The sequence below is a fragment of the Priapulus caudatus genome, unplaced genomic scaffold (assembly GCF_000485595.1).
Source record: "Priapulus caudatus unplaced genomic scaffold, Priapulus_caudatus-5.0.1 Scaffold804, whole genome shotgun sequence".
Taxonomy (NCBI): Eukaryota; Metazoa; Priapulida; class Priapulimorpha; order Priapulimorphida; family Priapulidae; genus Priapulus; species Priapulus caudatus.
In genome coordinates this window covers 81,701-99,649 of record NW_014577865.1, presented here as the reverse complement: position 1 = coordinate 99,649, position 17,949 = coordinate 81,701, and the positions used below count along the sequence as shown (strand labels likewise).

General features: G+C 43.5%; 2 protein-coding genes and 1 long non-coding RNA gene across 4 annotated transcripts in view; 2 read left to right on the top strand and 1 right to left on the bottom strand.

Annotated features, from left to right (window-relative positions):
* The first annotated feature begins 491 nt into the window (after positions 1–491).
* On the top strand, positions 492–6,833 carry LOC106813649 (14-3-3 protein epsilon-like). Its single transcript, XM_014817843.1, has 5 exons — positions 492–664; positions 1,531–1,730; positions 2,707–2,813; positions 4,779–5,122; positions 5,877–6,833. Exons 1-5 carry the CDS (start codon positions 601–603, stop codon positions 5,939–5,941), a joined length of 780 nt encoding a protein of 259 aa, XP_014673329.1. The 5' UTR covers positions 492–600; the 3' UTR covers positions 5,942–6,833.
* LOC106813650 overlaps positions 6,203–17,949 on the bottom strand; it is a 21,193-nt gene continuing 9,446 nt past the window's right edge. Inside the window, exon 2 of the long non-coding RNA XR_001394490.1 lies at positions 6,203–7,855. This is a non-coding gene — a long non-coding RNA (uncharacterized LOC106813650). The remainder of the gene's footprint in view (positions 7,856–17,949) is intronic.
* The window catches only part of LOC106813648 (dolichyl pyrophosphate Man9GlcNAc2 alpha-1,3-glucosyltransferase-like), a 31,026-nt gene continuing 22,218 nt past the window's right edge, over positions 9,142–17,949 (top strand). The window contains exons 1-2 of one of the 2 annotated variants that reach the window (XM_014817841.1): positions 9,142–9,192; positions 9,625–10,675. In XM_014817841.1, the coding sequence (XP_014673327.1) occupies positions 10,597–10,675 (79 nt within the window). In that variant the 5' untranslated portion in view covers positions 9,142–9,192; positions 9,625–10,596. The remainder of the gene's footprint in view (positions 9,193–9,624; positions 10,676–17,949) is intronic. The other variant, XM_014817842.1, reaches the window with a different exon arrangement.

Sequence of the window (17,949 nt, the reverse complement as noted above, 5' to 3'; positions counted from 1 at the left end):
CTTATACACACGTCATACCATAGAGTCGATGGTAATATTGATATCATCAGGGGTTAATGACCAATTTGTCATTATTAACCCCTGATATCATCCTTATCCGTCTATACATTTTGGGAAAACGTTGACATAACATAACCTCAACATAAAATGCGTCTGTTTCTGACAGTTAAATTTTCCCACGACTAGCAACCGACTATGCGTTACGCATAAAAATATTTTATTTGCTTCTTCTTACACCTAGCTGATCATCATTGGAAAGTTAAAAAAAAATTGAAATTGTCGGCTATTCTGCCCGACATGCGGGTTATAATCATTTCATATCTTTCATATAACTCGTATGTTAGTTTTAAATTCAAAAGTCTATTCACGGTAATATCGCGGTAACGAGATTTATAATGGAAAATTATAAGAACACGTTGCGTACACATATGAAGGACGCGACTTTCCCGCCAGCAAATAGGATAATCGGGTGTTTCCGTGAGCGTTTCCGGAAACTCCCGATCGTATGCAGCCATCTTAGTTTTCGAGAACGGCGTTTCAAGGAAAAATTCCATCTTTGTTTTCATCCACAAAATTCTACATAGCTAAAGAAACATCAAGATGACAGAACGTGACGACAACGTCTACAAGGCCAAGCTGGCTGAGCAGGCAGAGAGATATGATGGTATGCAATCTTACTTGTCTGAAATATATTGTTCTTTTGGAGGTAGTAGCCACACATTTGCAGCCAAGCCCATATTCCTGTACATGTACACTGTACAGTGAGTAGTGTTACACAATCACATGTAAAATTTCACATGAGTGATATAGGAAATGCTATAACATAATACTGAGCTTTCTCATTTACTGCAACTTCAAACACATTGCGCTGGAATGTTATTCTGCCGTGATAAAGATGTTTTCGATTCACGAAATTCACCTTGTGTGAAAATTGCATTGATCATATTTGGTTACCACCTCGCTGATCATTGGAGTCCTAAATTGTCATATTATACATTTGTCTGTGGTAGTGTGTTACACTATGCACACGACCTATCTAATAAACTATGCCACCTCCACACTCCATCTACACTGCATTTCAAACAGGCTGTATTATGTGTAATGCTGTAAAACTGTAGGATAAAAATGTGATAACTTGGTATTTACGGAATAACTCCACGCCTATGCATAAATTGAAGGGAGATTTCAGCCATCCTTTCTTGCCACAAACAACAGACATCACATCCTCTGGTATTGTTTAAAATACTAATTAATGCATTTGTATCTCACTACTATTTCACTCTACAATTAAAGCCCTGTCCTGTCCGTAGGGAATTAATTTTGTCATAAGTCGACAAATCGTGTACTTTATACTCAACATTGTGTGATTATATCATCAATTCTAAATTATTTTATCCACAAAGCACCATGTCACACAAATTTATTAACAAAATCAGAATACAAAGTCAGAAACCAAATGTTTCATGACACTTATAGGCCACTAAATAAGTTCACGTCTAATTCTAAACAAGTTTTAATAATTGATTGTAGAAATGGTGGAGTCAATGAAGAAGGTGGCGTCTGCTGATGTAGAGCTCACTGTTGAAGAACGCAATCTGCTCTCCGTCGCTTACAAAAATGTGATTGGTGCGCGGCGGGCGTCGTGGCGGATAATCAGCAGCATTGAGCAGAAAGAAGAAAACAAGGGCGAAGGACAAAAGCTGAGCATGATTCGTACCTACAGGGAGCAGGTACTGATTATCCCAGTTACTGTGTGTGTATGTGATGTGTGCGTGTGCGCGTAGTGTGTGTGTGTGTGAACACGTTGCATTCCTGAATAGCATTATCATACAGTAGTTACTAGTTTCTACGTGGACAGTGCATGTTATTGTTGGTTAGAGATATCCGTGACCATAATTTACTAGGTAATCACTCGGCAACGACACGTAAGTCGTTTTGCTGCAGTGTTTTATGTACAACACTTATCTTAATACTTTATCAAAGGTGTTAATGTGGACAATGTGCTCATGGAAAGCTATATTCTAATTTGCTTACTTTTCTGCTTACCGTACATTAGTACTACATATCTAAGGCCATAATAAAAATATTGTTTATTTGCCCTCGCCTGACCGCCCCGCCAAAAAGGGGCCAACTCAAAATATTTTATTATACCTTTCCCATTCTTTTTTTTTTACAAATTGTATCACTGTACATTATATAAATCTGTAGGCAATACATTATATGTACCAAGCAAAACAAACATTCAACATAAAAGGTATCTCCCCACACAAGCACACCCGAGCATGTAGACAGCGGAATATGTAAAAAGACCCCCCTAAAAAAAAAGCCTACCTACCTACCCAAACTTTTCAGCCTGGGGCGGGTGAGGTCAAACAAAGATTTTTTTAATTGTGGCCTAATCATGTTTTCTTGGAACATAGTGTACGTGCCATAAAGGTTGGAAAAATATGCATGGTTCAGTCACGCCTTAAATACTTCATCCTTTCTTATTCTCATACCACACCCTTTACGCATTTTGAAACTGTGTGCAAACTGTCTTCCTACTATCTGACATCTCAATATTATTGGTGAACAAAAATCAATATAAGTGGTGCCTGCTGTCGAAAAGTAACTTTATCATGGAGTGTCGTGTAGTAAACTACCATATTAGTATATAAAGAATAAAAGAGTATTGCCGCTAAGAAAAATGTCGGTTTTGTTAAACAGGTTGAGAAGGAGTTACGTGACATCTGTGGAGATATCCTAAATGTTCTTACTGACCATCTAATACCACATGCCACAACAGGAGAATCAAAAGTGTTCTATTACAAAATGTAAGTACAGTCATAAAGTGCAGCTGCTAACAGGGCCATTATTAGGCAAATTGAAACATTCTTATAGAGTCTGGAATGTCAGTAAACGTTTAGTTTCTTATATGAGTCATCCACTTTCCCTGCGGGGAACCTAGGCATCAACACAATAGTATGTGCACTTTCAGTTTCACTGATATATGTGTATTACTGTCATAAAGTGATTACGTCACCGTAAATAATAACAATAAAAACATAAATTTTACTTTTTCACAAAGTGTAAGTAATTCTGTTCACTTTTTATGGTTAAATTGCTGCATTATACTTCCTATTTTACTATATTGTTTGGTGTAAACACACACTCGTGACTCATACTGATACACAGCCTATAGCAAGCAATTAATGTCAGGATCATAATATCAAATCGTCCAGGTTTTTTGGATTTTTAACTAGTTGAGAAACAATCTTATTAGGTAAGAATTTGACGACACGTTTAGTCCTGTTAGTTCTTTCTTTTAATGTAAAAAAATGGCAACAAAAATTTTACAACTTTTACCATAGAAAATTCATGACGTAGTCAATTTAAGTAAGTTCGGATCTAACAGTTCCATATCTGTGTGACGGATAATGAGTCGTGTGTAGAGGATGACTCATAAGCATATATGTCTAAAGAAAATTGGAAAATGACCAGTCCCTTTTTTGAATATTATAACAATATGAAACAGAGGTTTGTTGTTTTTCGGTACATCAAAATTGTTCTTGTGTGGACTAGCATTGACTGTAGTGAGTTTAATTTACCATAAGATGGTGCCATAATAATTATGCTAAACCTTACTAATAGTGTATGATGCATATTTCAGTTAATGTCATGTTTCAACTTAACTATGATTTGTAAAATAATCGAAATAAAATTTTCGCCACATCAGTTTCATGTTTATCTGTTAATAACATTTACCCGTGACCCTCTATGCGTATGACAAGATGACACTTGGCTTTTTTAGTTCTAGCGTGTCAATTTAATGGTAGTTTAACTAAGAAATCAATATTATCTGCCATTGACTTGTGCGCACGACCACTACATGCTTATAGTTGCTTGCTCAAAAAGCTGCATTACCGAATTTGGCCTTAGGCTTGTTAGCACTGTACATTGGATAAAGTGTGATGAAGGTAATTTCCTTTGGTATTTTTCCTCTAAGCTTGTGGTCCGTGAATGTAAGGGGTACAGAACTCCTCCCCTTCCAAATATAATGGAAGCAGATTGGCAGACACATAAAATCTGTTCAGCATGTGCTGACGTATATAGCAATAAGAAAGGGACATAGCGTGCGATTTGTGAATGACATCCCCTGTGGAGTGAGCTTTATATTAAATGAAATGTATTCATTTGTCGTTGAAGCTCATTACCCAATCTCAATGCCATGTCTCTCGCTGTAAATGTATTTATAATTCTTAAATTATGTACTACACATTGATTTTAAAATGCAAATGAAATGACTCGGTCTGATGATTAGCTGCATGAATGAAATGACTCGCTGCATGATTAGATTTCGATGAACTGCACGTAAGCTCAGCAAACGTAGTAATTCCGATGTGTATCAGGGGGAGACTATTTGCCTCTTCCATGAAAAAATCAATACAGAGTCATTGTGTGTCAGTTGGGTAAACCCCTAAATACATTACAGCTAGTCACACAGACATGGCTTATAGCTGTTCACATGTGGTGTCATTCAACAATCTCCTTATCCGTCTGGCATGATTGACAGACAGCGCTAGCGATTTATTGTTGCGATAGAGCGTTCCAAAGACAATGCACAGCAAAGTAGTCCCCACAAAGTCACCAATTTGGTCTACACACGTTTGAAAATACGAGCTGGCTGGTGTAGCGTGGCTGACTTAGCAGCTGCATCTCTCGGATGTACGGTTGTCTCGTGTTTGAACAGAAGATCGTTTGGTATACTTCACCGTTTGCCGTCGCTCCATTGTCCGCAGGAAAGGCGACTATCACCGATACCTGGCGGAGTTCGCCACGGGCGACCAGAGGAAAGAAGCGGCCGAGAACTCGCTAGTAGCTTACAAGGCGGCGAGCGACATTGCGACGACGGACCTTGCGCCGACGCACCCGATCCGTCTTGGCCTCGCGCTTAACTTCAGCGTGTTCTACTACGAGATCCTGAACTCGCCGGACCGGGCGTGTCGACTCGCGAAGGCTGCGTTCGACGACGCGATTGCCGAGCTGGATACGCTGAACGAGGAGAGCTACAAGGATTCCACACTCATCATGCAGCTACTGAGGGACAACCTGACGTTGTGGACGTCCGACATGCAGGGAGAAGGTGAGCACGGAAGGGAGGGGTGGTGAGTTGGGGTGGGAGAGAGAGAAGGTGAGCATGGAAGAGAGGAGTGGTGAGTGGGTGTGGGGGAGGGTTTATGAGCGTGGAAGGGAGGGGTGGAGGGTTGTGGTGGTATGCTGGTTAGTTGCTTGTGTGACTATCGTGTCATATTAGTAGAATGTCAGTTTGGTGATTGCTGCTTGTTCAGGTCAGAATTATTGAGATAGACATATTTGAATAAGGGTTGGGGTTATCACTGCGAGTTGTCGTCCCACTGGTTTAGTTGCTTGCTGGAAGCGATAGGAGTTGCCCTCTTGGTAACATCGATAGTGGTATGGTATTAGCAGTAGGCATGGGTGTGGTCTAGTGGTACATGAGACAATATAATACTAGTAGCCAGTAGGTATAGGCGGGGTCTTGGTAGGATGTTGGCAGTCAGTATAGGTGGGGTCTTATTTATACGAGCAGTAGTAGCATTATGATAGAAAGGGTTGGATGTTTTCTTGGTAGGAAAAATATTTGTAGTATTGTGGGGGAACAATACTAGGCTGTGGGTGGGGATGTGTTGTTATCCTTGCTGGGATTAACCAATGCGTTTGATGTGTAAATGTATTTACTTGTTCTTGGAGGCTTCAGCACTATGAAGATCCAACTTACACCGTTTCTGTTATCTGGAAAGTCTTATCAGTTATCAGTAGACGACGATGTAGTGATGAATGTTTGCTGATAATCGCGCACGCGCGTTTACGTGTTTCAGGCGAGGGCGAGGGAAAAGATGCAGACGCGCAAGTACAGGACGTAGAGCAGGAAGCCGCGTCGTAATGTCTCCCCCCCCTCTGCGATGCTTCTCATTCTCTTCATCTGCCATGGCACCTGTTTCTGACAGTATTCGTGCGTCGTCGGTACATACGGAGACTAGGGAGTGCACACACAGACAGCAGCAATGCAAAAACCACGCATCATCGAGCAAAAAGCAGTACTTAACAGACTGTAGAGTCAGCGAGTGCAGAGCCGGGGGGTGACAGGCTAGTGTAATTTCTAGCACTACCCCCTCCCTTCTGTCCATCTATTGTTTGCTTATTGTAAAATTACGTGTCCTCGTCCCAGTCGTATTCATGGCTTGGTCCGTGTAAAATTAGTCGCATTAACGTGAGTTTTCTGTGACCGCTTCCATTTAAATCCATTGCCTTTTAATCCATTCCACCTCTCGACATGTGAAATGTGTTGGAATTTCTCTGTACTCGCTTACGATTCGCTCACATGTGCCTCGATGTAAACGAGCACACTGTCTTTCATATCTGATGACAGTCGGTCGTCGTGGCGACGTGATAACAGCAGGAAGCGTGCGTGCACACTCGATCCATCGTTGAATCCCACCGAAGCGCTCCCTGCTTTTCCTACTCGACTGTGGAGCAATATTGGCAGAAGTTAGTTGCTGTGTAGGTCCAATTCTAGTCGAGTCTTCTTGAACGATTGCTCCCATCATTCACACTGGCCTTGAAAAGGATAATTCCTACTTTGTCGAGGAGGCTGGGGCGTGAGTAACTGAAAGATGGTAACTTCAAGTTTACACTGAACCTGATGCCGCTGTCTCATCTGTTTGTTTTGTCCCTGTATCCCCCTCGAGAGAAACAGCTGCTATGGTTAGGTGAAAGTCATTGGTGATCATAATATAAAACTTGTCAAGATTGTACAAATCTGACTTTAATAATAATTGGCGTGGCTGTGTAATTACTTATTTCCAACATGCGTCGCTTCTTGTAGCTCTATTGGAAATCTAGTGCATACATGTAGCTTCTCACATTGTATGTTTATATATTTTAATGCTGTGTAACAATGCTCCACGGTTATTCGTGTGTAGAAATGTGTGTGGATAGAGTGCTATCGGTTTTATGTGAAATTTGATATCTCTTGCTCGAATGTATCACTCAAGATATCTGCCCTGCTCTCGGATATCACTCACGATATCTGTGCTGCAGTCAGATATCAGTAGTGTTATTTATTCGGCAGTGAGATATGAATCGCAAGTGTTGCTGTGAGTAATGCTGCATCCATTGCAACCGGTTGCCAACCATTCCAGCCTAACTGTGAAATGACATTTTGTGCATGTTCCCTTAGTAACAAGTTTTATTCCATTTCCAATGCTGCACGTCGTCGACTTCGACAGAGTGAGCGTTACACTGCGGATCGGCTGGCAGCAGCTGGCATGCCCCAGCACGTTTTATCTGCCCTGGTTGTTACTGGTGCTACGACTGCTCCCGACCTATATGCCAAGAACTCGGCGCTCTCCCGACCCCACGGCCGACCGCCGCTACAGACGTGCAGCAACGAACGTGGGGATGGGCAAGCGGTTACAGCCTCTGCTATGTGTTCATGCCCTGTCAGCGGTCCACCAGGGCAAGTCGACGCAGCGCCCTATGCAGTTGCAGCTTCGCACGCCGAAAGTAGTCTCCCTTGCCTCTCGGTCGCGAAGTTTCTGTTGGTACGGTGCAACTGTATGGCTCTTCATCTCCTCGGTGTAGTGTGCACTGTATACTAGTTGATACTGGCACCGCTTGGTAGTTAGACCAGAGAGACTTGTTTTACCTGAATGTCTTTACCCACAAATGCCAGTACCTACAAGTCTGTACACACAAATGCTATCCCCTACATGTCTGTTCCCACAAATCCCAATACCTAGAAGTCTGCATTAACAAATGCTATCCCCTACATGTCTGTTCCCACGAATCCCAATACCTAGAAGTCTGCATTAACAAATGTGCTATCCCTACATGTCTGTTACACGAATCCAATACCTAGAAGTCATGCATTAACAAATGCTATTGATCCCCTAAAATGTCTGTTCCCACGAATCCCCAGTACCAGAAGTCTGCATTAACAAATGCTATCCCTACATGTCTGTTCCCACGAATCCCAGTACCTAGAAGGCCTGCATTAACAAAATGCTGATCCCCTCACATGTCTGTTACCACGAATCCCAATACCTAGAAGTCTGCATTAACAAATGCATATCCCCTACATGTCCTGGTTTCCCACGAATCCCAGTACTAGAAGTCTGCATTTAACAAATGCTATCCCCTCACATGTCTGTTCCCACGAATCCCAGTACCTAGAAGGCCTGCATTAACAAATGCTATCTCCTACATATCTGTTCCCACAAATCCCACGTACCTACAAGCCTGTTATCCATAAGCGCTGTTCTTGTTAGTTCTACTTTCAGAAATACCAGTATATAGACGTCTGTAATTGCGAGCCTACGTGCCTGCTATGGAGCCTCTTGCCGAGATCACATATCCGTACATTTGAGTCGCTCAAATACCAATACATGTACCTATGCTTGTGCTTAGCCGCGGAGGAGTTAGTAAATGTGATAGGAGCTGAGTCTGCGTGGTTACGGTTGCTGACAGGAATTTCTATTGCTGGGAGGTGTGCGCGTTGATGACGCCAACGCCACAACAGGCGCATGTCCATTGCAGGCCAACTTCCCTCTCCCAAAGTTATTCACGGTTCTGTGTGTTTACGCTGTCGACTTACGTTATTTAATTTTTCCCCACTACAAATAGCAGTGTGTTGATTGTGTTGTTGTACTACATTGGTGGCGTCGCAGTATGGTTTTTTCGAAAATTTGAGTGGTGTCAGTGTTTTGCGTCGCCGGCCGTGAGTACCACAACCGCTTACTGCGCTGCATCATTGTTTACAGTCCTCATGTCGCCTTAGTGTCTGTCTCATCGCTGCCCTGCTTCCTTGCCTCATCTTGTCTCACCTCGGGAGGAGAGCGCGATGGTTGGCATGGCAACCCGAACGGACGGAATCTGCGTGGAGACGTTTAAACGAGGCGCATTTCAAAGAAGTTTGTTGTCACTGAAATCTTTGATGTTCACTGTAGACTTCTTATAATTAATGGTTTCGTAGTAGTAAAAACCTCACTTGTGTTCAAGCCTGCGAGAAAAGATCGAGGCGTGAGTGTCAGTGGTGCGTGGCTTGATGGTGTGAAAATTGATGGTAGCCGTGCGAGTCGCGCATGCAGAGGGCTGCTCAAGGCTGGTCGTGCGTGCAGAGGCTGGTCAAGGCTGGTCGCGCCGTGCAGAGGCTGCGGTCAAGGCTCGGATCGCGCGTGCAGAGGCGTCGAGGCTTGGCCGCGCGGTGCAGAGGCTGGTCAAGGGCTGGCGCGCGTGCCAGAGGCTGTCAAGGTTGGCGCGCGTTGCAGAGGCTGGTCAGATGCTGGTCGCCGCGTGCAGAGGCTGGTCACAGGTGTCGCGCGTGCAGAGGCCCTGTCATGTGTGCGGCTCGAGCGTCGGCTGTCCGCGTGCCCAGAGGTTCGTGATGCGGGCTGAGGTCGTGTCAAGGCTGTCCGCGCCTGCAGAGCTCGCGTCCAAGGCGCTGTTCGCACGTACAGAGGCTGCTTCAAGGCCTGGTCGCGCGTGCACGAGGCTGGCAAGGCCTGTTCGCCGCGTGCAGAGGCCTTGGCGTCAGGGCTTTGCGTCAAAGCTCGGCTCAAGGCTTAGTTCGCACGTGCAGAGGCTGGTCAAGGCTGGTCGCGCGTGCAGAGGCTGGTCAAGGCTGTCCGCGCGTGCAGAGGCTGATCAAGGCTGTCCGCGCATGCAGAGGCTGGTCAAAGCTGGTCGCGCGTGCCGGTGTGTGAGAACATGTAAGCAGAAGTTGGTATTTCTAATGCTGGCTGCTTGCCTTCCCTTACTCGGATTCTGTTATCTTGCATGTACTGTACGAAAATTCTAACTCTGATCAATTATTCAGGGAACTATATTAAATATTCAGTGTAACTTGACCGTCGTGTTTTGTGTATTGTGTTGATATCGCGTGACACGATCCAGTAACAATAGCATTTTTACATTTTCAATCCACGTTTTGTAAGTTACATCTAACGTTATATGTAGATTTCAAATGTCATATCTGTGGCAGTGATCAAGCAACGAATACATCCGCTCTTTATTTGCCATACAATGTTTCTCCTTTGTTTTCAGACATCGCACAAAAAATGCAAAACAAATGTGGCGTACACGCGCTAATGCTATGCTTGTTATCGGAGTGCGAAGTGATGACGAGCACTAAACAGTTCGATCACAATCCAATTGAAAATAGCGTTAAGAGAAATTTAAAAAGTCTGCATAAATATTTTATATTGCATCGTGAAACGTTGGTGATAGTATAAATGACGCAACATGTGTAGAAGCAGCATAACGCTTCCTAAAATTATGTAAATTTTATCTTTGTTGTAGTAGATGAGTATGCTACTTTTTTCATACTAATCGGAAGTTAATATTGTTACTGATTAAAAAAAAATATACACAGTTGTGTTTGACTGGCCATGTTGGTCTTTTGTCATGATTTAGAATATATGGCTGCGCCCACGCGGCATTTTGACTGGCAGTCCTTGCAGTAATACTTCTTTTAGTTGTTTTAAGTTAAGAGTCCCTGTCCGTTGAAGTTTAAAAAAGATTCTGTTTATTTTCGAGACAATGGATAGCAGTGTGGTCGTGATCTGTGTTTCTTTAGCAGTTGCTGTGAGGATGTTATGTGCGCTGGGGTCGTATTCCGGTAAGAACTAACGTAACGGTACAACACGTTAATCGTAGCTCTAGGGCCCTATCTATAGACTAGAGCCCGCGTGCAGTTGCGCTCATAGGGTCAATGTCCCCCAGGTTACTGCCGGAACGTACCCTGGTAACTATCTGATATGGTTAGGGAGTAGGCGTAGGCGACTCCCTAGACTCGTTAGTGGAGTAGGCGAGCTACGGTCCGGCATATTAGATAGGGCCCCAGCGTACGTTCCGGGATACCCGACCATACCCAAGCCCAGGGTACGTTCCGGCAGTACCCTGGGGGAGATAGACCCTCTCAGCTACCGTGCCCGGCTGCCGGGCATATAGCCACAGCGTTAAATTTTAGTTGCGGATATAACTTAAGACATATTCACTTTGGATACGAGGCATTATTCCCATTAATTGCCTATCACAGACATTTTATAGCCGCAAGTAACCGTTAGGCGTTACCAAGTTGGTCCCGAGCATTCGTAATAGAATATCCTATAGCCCTGCGGCAACTTCACGTGGGCTATAGTTACTAGAGCTACGTTAATCGTAAAGTTACTGAGTCGGTCGGTATGCTTTGACAATCCCAGAACTAGCCCAACGTGGAAGCTTCAAAGAACGTTGGAACATCATTAATTAATTGTTCGCATGCCACAACTTACTAGTGCAGTAGTGGAGTTAAATTTTATATTGTTCACGCTAGTATACAGTGCTCGAAATAAGCGTTGTCCGGTTGTCCGAGACAACCAGAATTTGTGCCGGACAACCTAGCGTGGGAACAGACATGTAGGGATAGCATTTGTTAATGCAGACTTCTAGGTATGGGATTCGTGTAACAGACATGTAGGGATAGCATTTGTTAATGCAGACTTTCTAGGTATTGGGATTTGTGGGAACAGACATGTAGGGGATAGCATTTGTTAATGCAGACTTCTAGGTATTGGGATTTGTGGAACAGACATGTAGGGGATAGCATTTGTGTGTACCGACTTGTAGGTACTGGCATTTGTGGGTAAAGACATTCAGGTAAAACAAGTCTCTCTGGTTAACTACCAAGCGTGCGCAGTATCAACTAGTATACAGTGCACACTACACCGAGGAGATGAAGAGCATACAGTTGCACCGTACCAACAGAAACTTCGCGACCGAGAGGCAAGGGAGACTACTTTCGGCGTGCGAAGCTGAACTGCATAGGCGCGCTGCGTCGACTTGCCTGGTGGCGCTGAAGAGGCATGAACAGATAGCAGAGGCTGTAACCGCTTGCCCATCGCCACGTTCGTTGCTGCACGTTGTAGCGGCGGTCGGCGTGGGGTCGGGAGAGCGCTGAGCTCTTGCATATGGTCGGGAGCAGTCGTAGCACCAATAACAACCAGGGCAGATAAAACGTGCTGGGGCATGCCAGCTGCTGCCAGCCGATCCGCAGTGTAACGCTCACTCTGTCGAAGTCGACGACGTGCAGCATTGGAATGGAATAAAACTTGTTACTAAGGGAACATGCACAAAATGTCATTTCACAGTTAGGCTGGCATGGTTGGCACGGTTGCAATGGATCCAGCATTACTCACAGCACACTTGCGATTCATATCTCACTGCCGAATAAATAACACTACTGATATCTGACTGCAGCACAGATATCGTGAGTGAATCCGAGAGCAGGGCAGATATGCTTGAGTGATACATCGAGCAAGAGATATCAAATTTCACATAAAAACCGATAGCACTCTATCCACACACATTTCTACACACGAATAACCGTGAGCATTGTTACACAGCATTAAAATATATTAAACATCCAATGTGAGAAGCTACATGTATGCCACTAGATTTCCAATAGAGCTACAAGAAGCGACGCATGTTGGAATAAGTAATTACACACAGCACGCAAATTATTATTAAGTCAGATTTGTACAATCTTGACAAGTTTATATTATGATCACCAATGACTTTCACCTAACCATAGCAGCTGTTTCTCTCGAGGGGGATACAGGACAAAACAAACAGATAGACAGCGGCATCAGGTTCAGTGTAACTTGAAGTTACCATCTTTCAGTTACTCACGCCCAGCCTCCCGACAAGTAGGAATTATCCTTTTCAAGGCCAGTGTGAATGATGGAGCAATCGTTCAAGAAGACTCGACTAGAATTGGACCTACACAGCAACTAACTTCTGCCAATATTGCTCCACAGTCGAGTAGGAAAGCAGGGAGCGCTTCGGTGGGATTCACACGATGGATCGAGTGTGCACGCACACTTCCTGCTGTTATCACGTCGCCACGAGACGACTGTCATCAGATATGAAAGACAGTGTGCTCGTTTACATCGAGGCACATGTAGGCGAATCGTAAGCGAGTACAGAGAAATTCCAACACTTTCACATGTCGAGAGGTGGAATGGATTAAAAGGCAATGGATTTAAATGGAAGCGGTCACAGAGAACTCACGTTAATGCGACTAATTTTACACGGACCAAGCCATGAATACGACTGGGACGAGGACACGTAATTTTACAATAAGCAAACAATAGATGGACAGAAGGGAGGGGGTAGTGCTAGAAATTACACTAGCCTGTCACCCCGGCTCTGCACTCGCTGACTCTAACAGTCTGTTAAGTACTGCTTTTTGCTCGATGATGCGTGGTTTTTGCATTGCTGCGTCTGTCTGTGTGTGCACTCCTAGTCTCCGTATGTACCGACGACGCACGAATACTGCAGAAACAGGTTGCATGGCAGAATGAAGAGAATGAGAAGCATCGCAGGGGGGGGGAGCATTACGAGCGGCTTCCTGCTTACGTCCTGTACTTGCGCGTCTGCATCTTTTCCCTCGCCCTCGCTGAACACGTAAACGCACGTGCACGATTATCAGCAAACCATCATCACTACATCGTCGTCTACTAATAACTGATAAGACTTTCCAGATAACAGAAACGGTGTAAGTTTGGATCTTCATAGTGGCTGAAGCCTCAAGAACAGTAAATACATTTACGACATAAAACGCATTGGTTAATCCAGCAAGGATAACAACACATCCCCACCCACAGCCTAGTATTGTTCGCCCACAATACTAACAAATATTTCCTAACAAGAAAACATCAACCCTTTCTATCATAATGCTACTACTGCTCGTATAAATAAGACCCACTCTATACTGGCTGCCAACATCCTACCAAGACCCGCCTATACCTACTGGCTACTAGTATATATATGTCTATGTACCACTAGACCACACCCTCGCGTACTGCTAATACCATACCACTATCGATGTTACCAAGAGGGCAACTCCTATCGCTTCCCAGCAAGGCAACTAACCAGTGGGACGACAACTCGCAGTGATAACCCAACCTTATTCAAATATGTCTATCTCAATAATTCTGACCTGAACAAGCAGCAACACCAACTGACATTCTACTATATGAACATAGTCACACAAGCGACCTAACCAGCATACCACCACAACCCTCCACCCCTCCCCTTCCACGTCTCAATAAACCCTCCCCACACCCACTCACCACTCTCTCTTCCATGCTCACTTCTCTCTCTCCCACCCCAACTCACCACCCTCTTCCGTGCTCACCTTCTCCCTGATGTCGGACGTCCACAACGTCAGGTTGTCCCTCAGTAGGCTGGCATGATGAGTGTGGAATCCTTGTAGCTCTCCTCGTTCAGCGTATCCAGCTCGGCAATCGCGTCGTCAAACCGCAGGGCCTTCGCGAGTCGACACGCCGGTCCGGCGAGTTCAGGATCTCGTAGTAGAACACGCTGAAGTTAAGCGCGAGGCCGAGACGATCGGGTGCGTCGCGCAGCAAGGTCGGTCGTCGCAATGTCGCTCGGTGGCCTGTAAGTACTAGCGAGTTCTCGCCGGCTTCCTTCCTCTGGTGCCCGTGCGACCCGGCCAGGTATCGGTGATAGTCCGACTTGTCCGGCGGACAATGGAGCGACCGGCAAACGGTGAAGTTACACAAACGATTCTTCTGTTCAAACACGAGACAACCTACTCCGAGAGAGTGCAGGCTGCTAAAGTCAGCCAACGCTAAACATCAGCCAGCTCGTATTTTCAAACGTGTGTAGACCAAATTGGTGACTTTGTGGGGACTATCTTTTGGCTGTGCATTGTCTTCTGGAAACGGCTCAGTGCAACAATGAATCGGTAGCGGCTGTTCCTGTCAACATGCCAGACGATAAGCAGATTGTGAATGACACCACACTGTAAGCAGCATATAAAAGCCATGTCTGTGTGCTAAAGCTGTGATTAAGTTTAGGGGTTTACCCAACTGACAGCACAATGACTCTGTATTGATTTTTTCATGGAAGAGGCAATAGTCGTCCCCCTGATACCATCGGATATTACTACGTTTGGCTGAGGCGCTTACGTGCAGTTCATCGACATCTAATCATGCAGTGCGAGTCATTTCATTCATATGGCAGCTAATCACTCAGGACGGAGTCATTTCATTCGCATTTTAAAATCAATGTGTAGTAATAATTTAAGACATTAAAATACATTTACAGGCGAGAAGACATGGCATTGAGATTGGGTAATGAGGCTTTCAACGACAAATGAATACATTTCATGTTAAATATAAAGCTACTCCACGAGGGAATGTCATTCACAAATCGCACGCTATTCCTTTCTTATTGCTATATCCGTCAGCACATGCTGAAGCAGCATTTTTATGTGTCCTGCCATTCTGCTTCCATTATATTTGGAAGGGAGGAGTTCTGTACCCTTACATTCATACGGACGGCACAGCTTAGAGGAAAATACGCAAGAAACATTCCTCATCAACTTTAATCCAATTGTACAGTGCTAACAAGCCTACAGGCAAATTCGTAATGGCAGCCTTTTTGAGCAGCAGCAACTATCAGTGTAGTGTCGTCGCAACGAAGTCAATGGCAGGATAATATTGATTTCTTAGTTAAACTACATTAAATTGACAGCGCTAGAACTAAAAAGCTAAGTGTCATCTTGCATACGCATTAGAGGGTCACGGGTAAATGTTATTATACACGATTAAACATGAAACTGATGTGGCGAAAATTTTTATTTAAATTATTTTACAAATCCAGTTAAGTTGAACAGACATTAAGCTGAAATATCCATGCACAACTATTAGTAAGGTTTAGGATAATTATTATGGCACCAGCATCTTATGGTAAATTAAACTCACTACAGCAAATGCTAGTCCACACAAGAACAATTTGATGTACGAGAAAGCAACAACCTCTGTTTTAATATATGTTATAATATTCAAAAAAGGGACTGGTCATTTTCCCAATTTTCTTTAGACGTATATGCTTATGAGTCATCTCTACACACATGACTCATTATCCGTCGACACAGAATATGGACTGTTTAGATCCGAAACTTACTTAAATTGACTACGTCACGAATTCTCTATGTGTAAAAAGTGTAAAATTTTTGTTGCCATTTTTTACGATTAAAGAAAGAATAACAAGGAACTAAACGTGTCCGTGCAATTCTTACCTAATAGAGATTGTTTCTCAACTAGTTATAAATCCAAAAAACCTAGGACTGTTTGATTATTATATCCTGACATTAATTCCTGCCTATAGGACTGTGTATCAGTCATGAGTGACCGGAGTGTGTGTTTACACCAAAACGAATATAGTAAAATAGGAAGTATAATGGCAGCACGATTTAACGCCATGAAAAAGTGAACAGAATTACTTACACTTGTGAAAAAGTAAATTTTTGTTTTTATATTATTGTATTGAGTACGTAAATCATTTATGAAGTAAATAAACATATATCGTGGAAACTGAAAGTGCACATACTATTGTGTTAGTGACTAGGTTCCCCGCAGGTGAAAGTGGATGAATCTATAAGAAACTAACACGTTTACTGACATTCAGACTCTATTAGAATGTTCAATTTGCTAAATATATGGCCCTTGTTAGCAGCCTGCACTTTAATGACTGTACTTCATTTTTTAATAGAACACTTTTGATTCTCCTGTTGTGGCATGTGGTATTAGGATAGGTTAACGAACATTTAGAATTATCTCCACAGATGTCACGTAACTCCTTCTCACACCTGTTAAAACAAAACGACATTTTCTTAGGCCGGCAATACTCTTTTTATTCCTTTAAATATACTAATATGGTACGTGTTATAGCACGCGACAGCTCCATGATTAAAGTTACTTTTCGACAGGCAGGGCACCACTTATATTGATTTTTGTTCACAGGTCAATAATATTAGAGATGTCAGATAGTATGGAAGACAAGTTTGCACACAGTTCAAAATGCGTAAAAGGGTGTGGTATGTAGACTAGAAGGAAAGGATGAAGGTCATTTAGGGCGTTGACTAGAACCATGCATATTTTTGTCGCAACCTTTATGGCACGCTACACTAATGGTTCCAAGAAACATGCTTAGGCCAATTAAAAAATCTTTGTTTGCGCCTCACCCGCCAGCAGCTGGAAAGTTTGGTAGGTAGTGGCTTTTTTTTAGGGGGTCTTTTATACATATTCCCGCTGGTCTACATGCTCGGGTGTGGCTTGTGTGGGGAGATACCCTTTTATGTTGAATGTTTGTTTTGCTTGGTACAATATAATGTAATTGCCCCTACACTTATATAATGTACAGGTGATATCAAGTTTGTAAAGAAAAAAAAGAATGGAAAGGTATAATAAATATTTTTGAGTTGGCCACCTTTTTGGGCGGGGCGGTCTAGGCGAGGGCAAAATAAACATATTGTTTATTATGCCTTAGATATGTAGTACTAATGTGGGGCGGTTAAGCAGAAAATGTAATCAAATAGAATAATAGGCTTTCCATGAAGCAATTGTCCAACAATTAACACCCTTGATAGTAGTATAGTATAAGTGGTTGTAAGCATAAAATAAACACTGCAGTCAAACGACTTACGTGTCTGCCGAGTGATTACCGATAGTAAATTATGGCTCCGGAATAATCTCTCCAACAAGCATAACAGTGCAGCTGTCCACGTAGAAACTAGTACGTACTGTATGATAATGCTATTCAGGAATGCCAACGTGTTCAACACACACCACTACCGCACATACAGCACCACATCACAATACACACGACAGCTAACTGGATATCATCAGTACGCTCCGCCTGTAGGTACGATCATGCTCAGCTTTTGTCCTCGCCTTGTTTTCTTCTTTCTGGCTCAATGGCTGCTGATTATTCCGCCACAGCCCGCGCGCGCACCAATCACATTTTGTAAGCGACGGAGAGCAGATTGCGTTCTTCAAGTGAGCTCTACATAGCAGCAATGCCACCTTCTCATTGACATGC

Excerpts from the sequence above, each read along its gene's own strand:
- LOC106813649 (XM_014817843.1), top strand. The coding sequence starts at position 601 with ATGACAGAACGTGACGACAACGTCTACAAGGCCAAGCTGGCTGAGCAG. Across the intron at positions 1,731-2,706 it reads TTCGTACCTACAGGGAGCAG|GTTGAGAAGGAGTTACGTGA; the intron begins GTACTGATTATC and ends TTTGTTAAACAG. Across the intron at positions 5,123-5,876 it reads GTCCGACATGCAGGGAGAAG|GCGAGGGCGAGGGAAAAGAT; the intron begins GTGAGCACGGAA and ends TACGTGTTTCAG.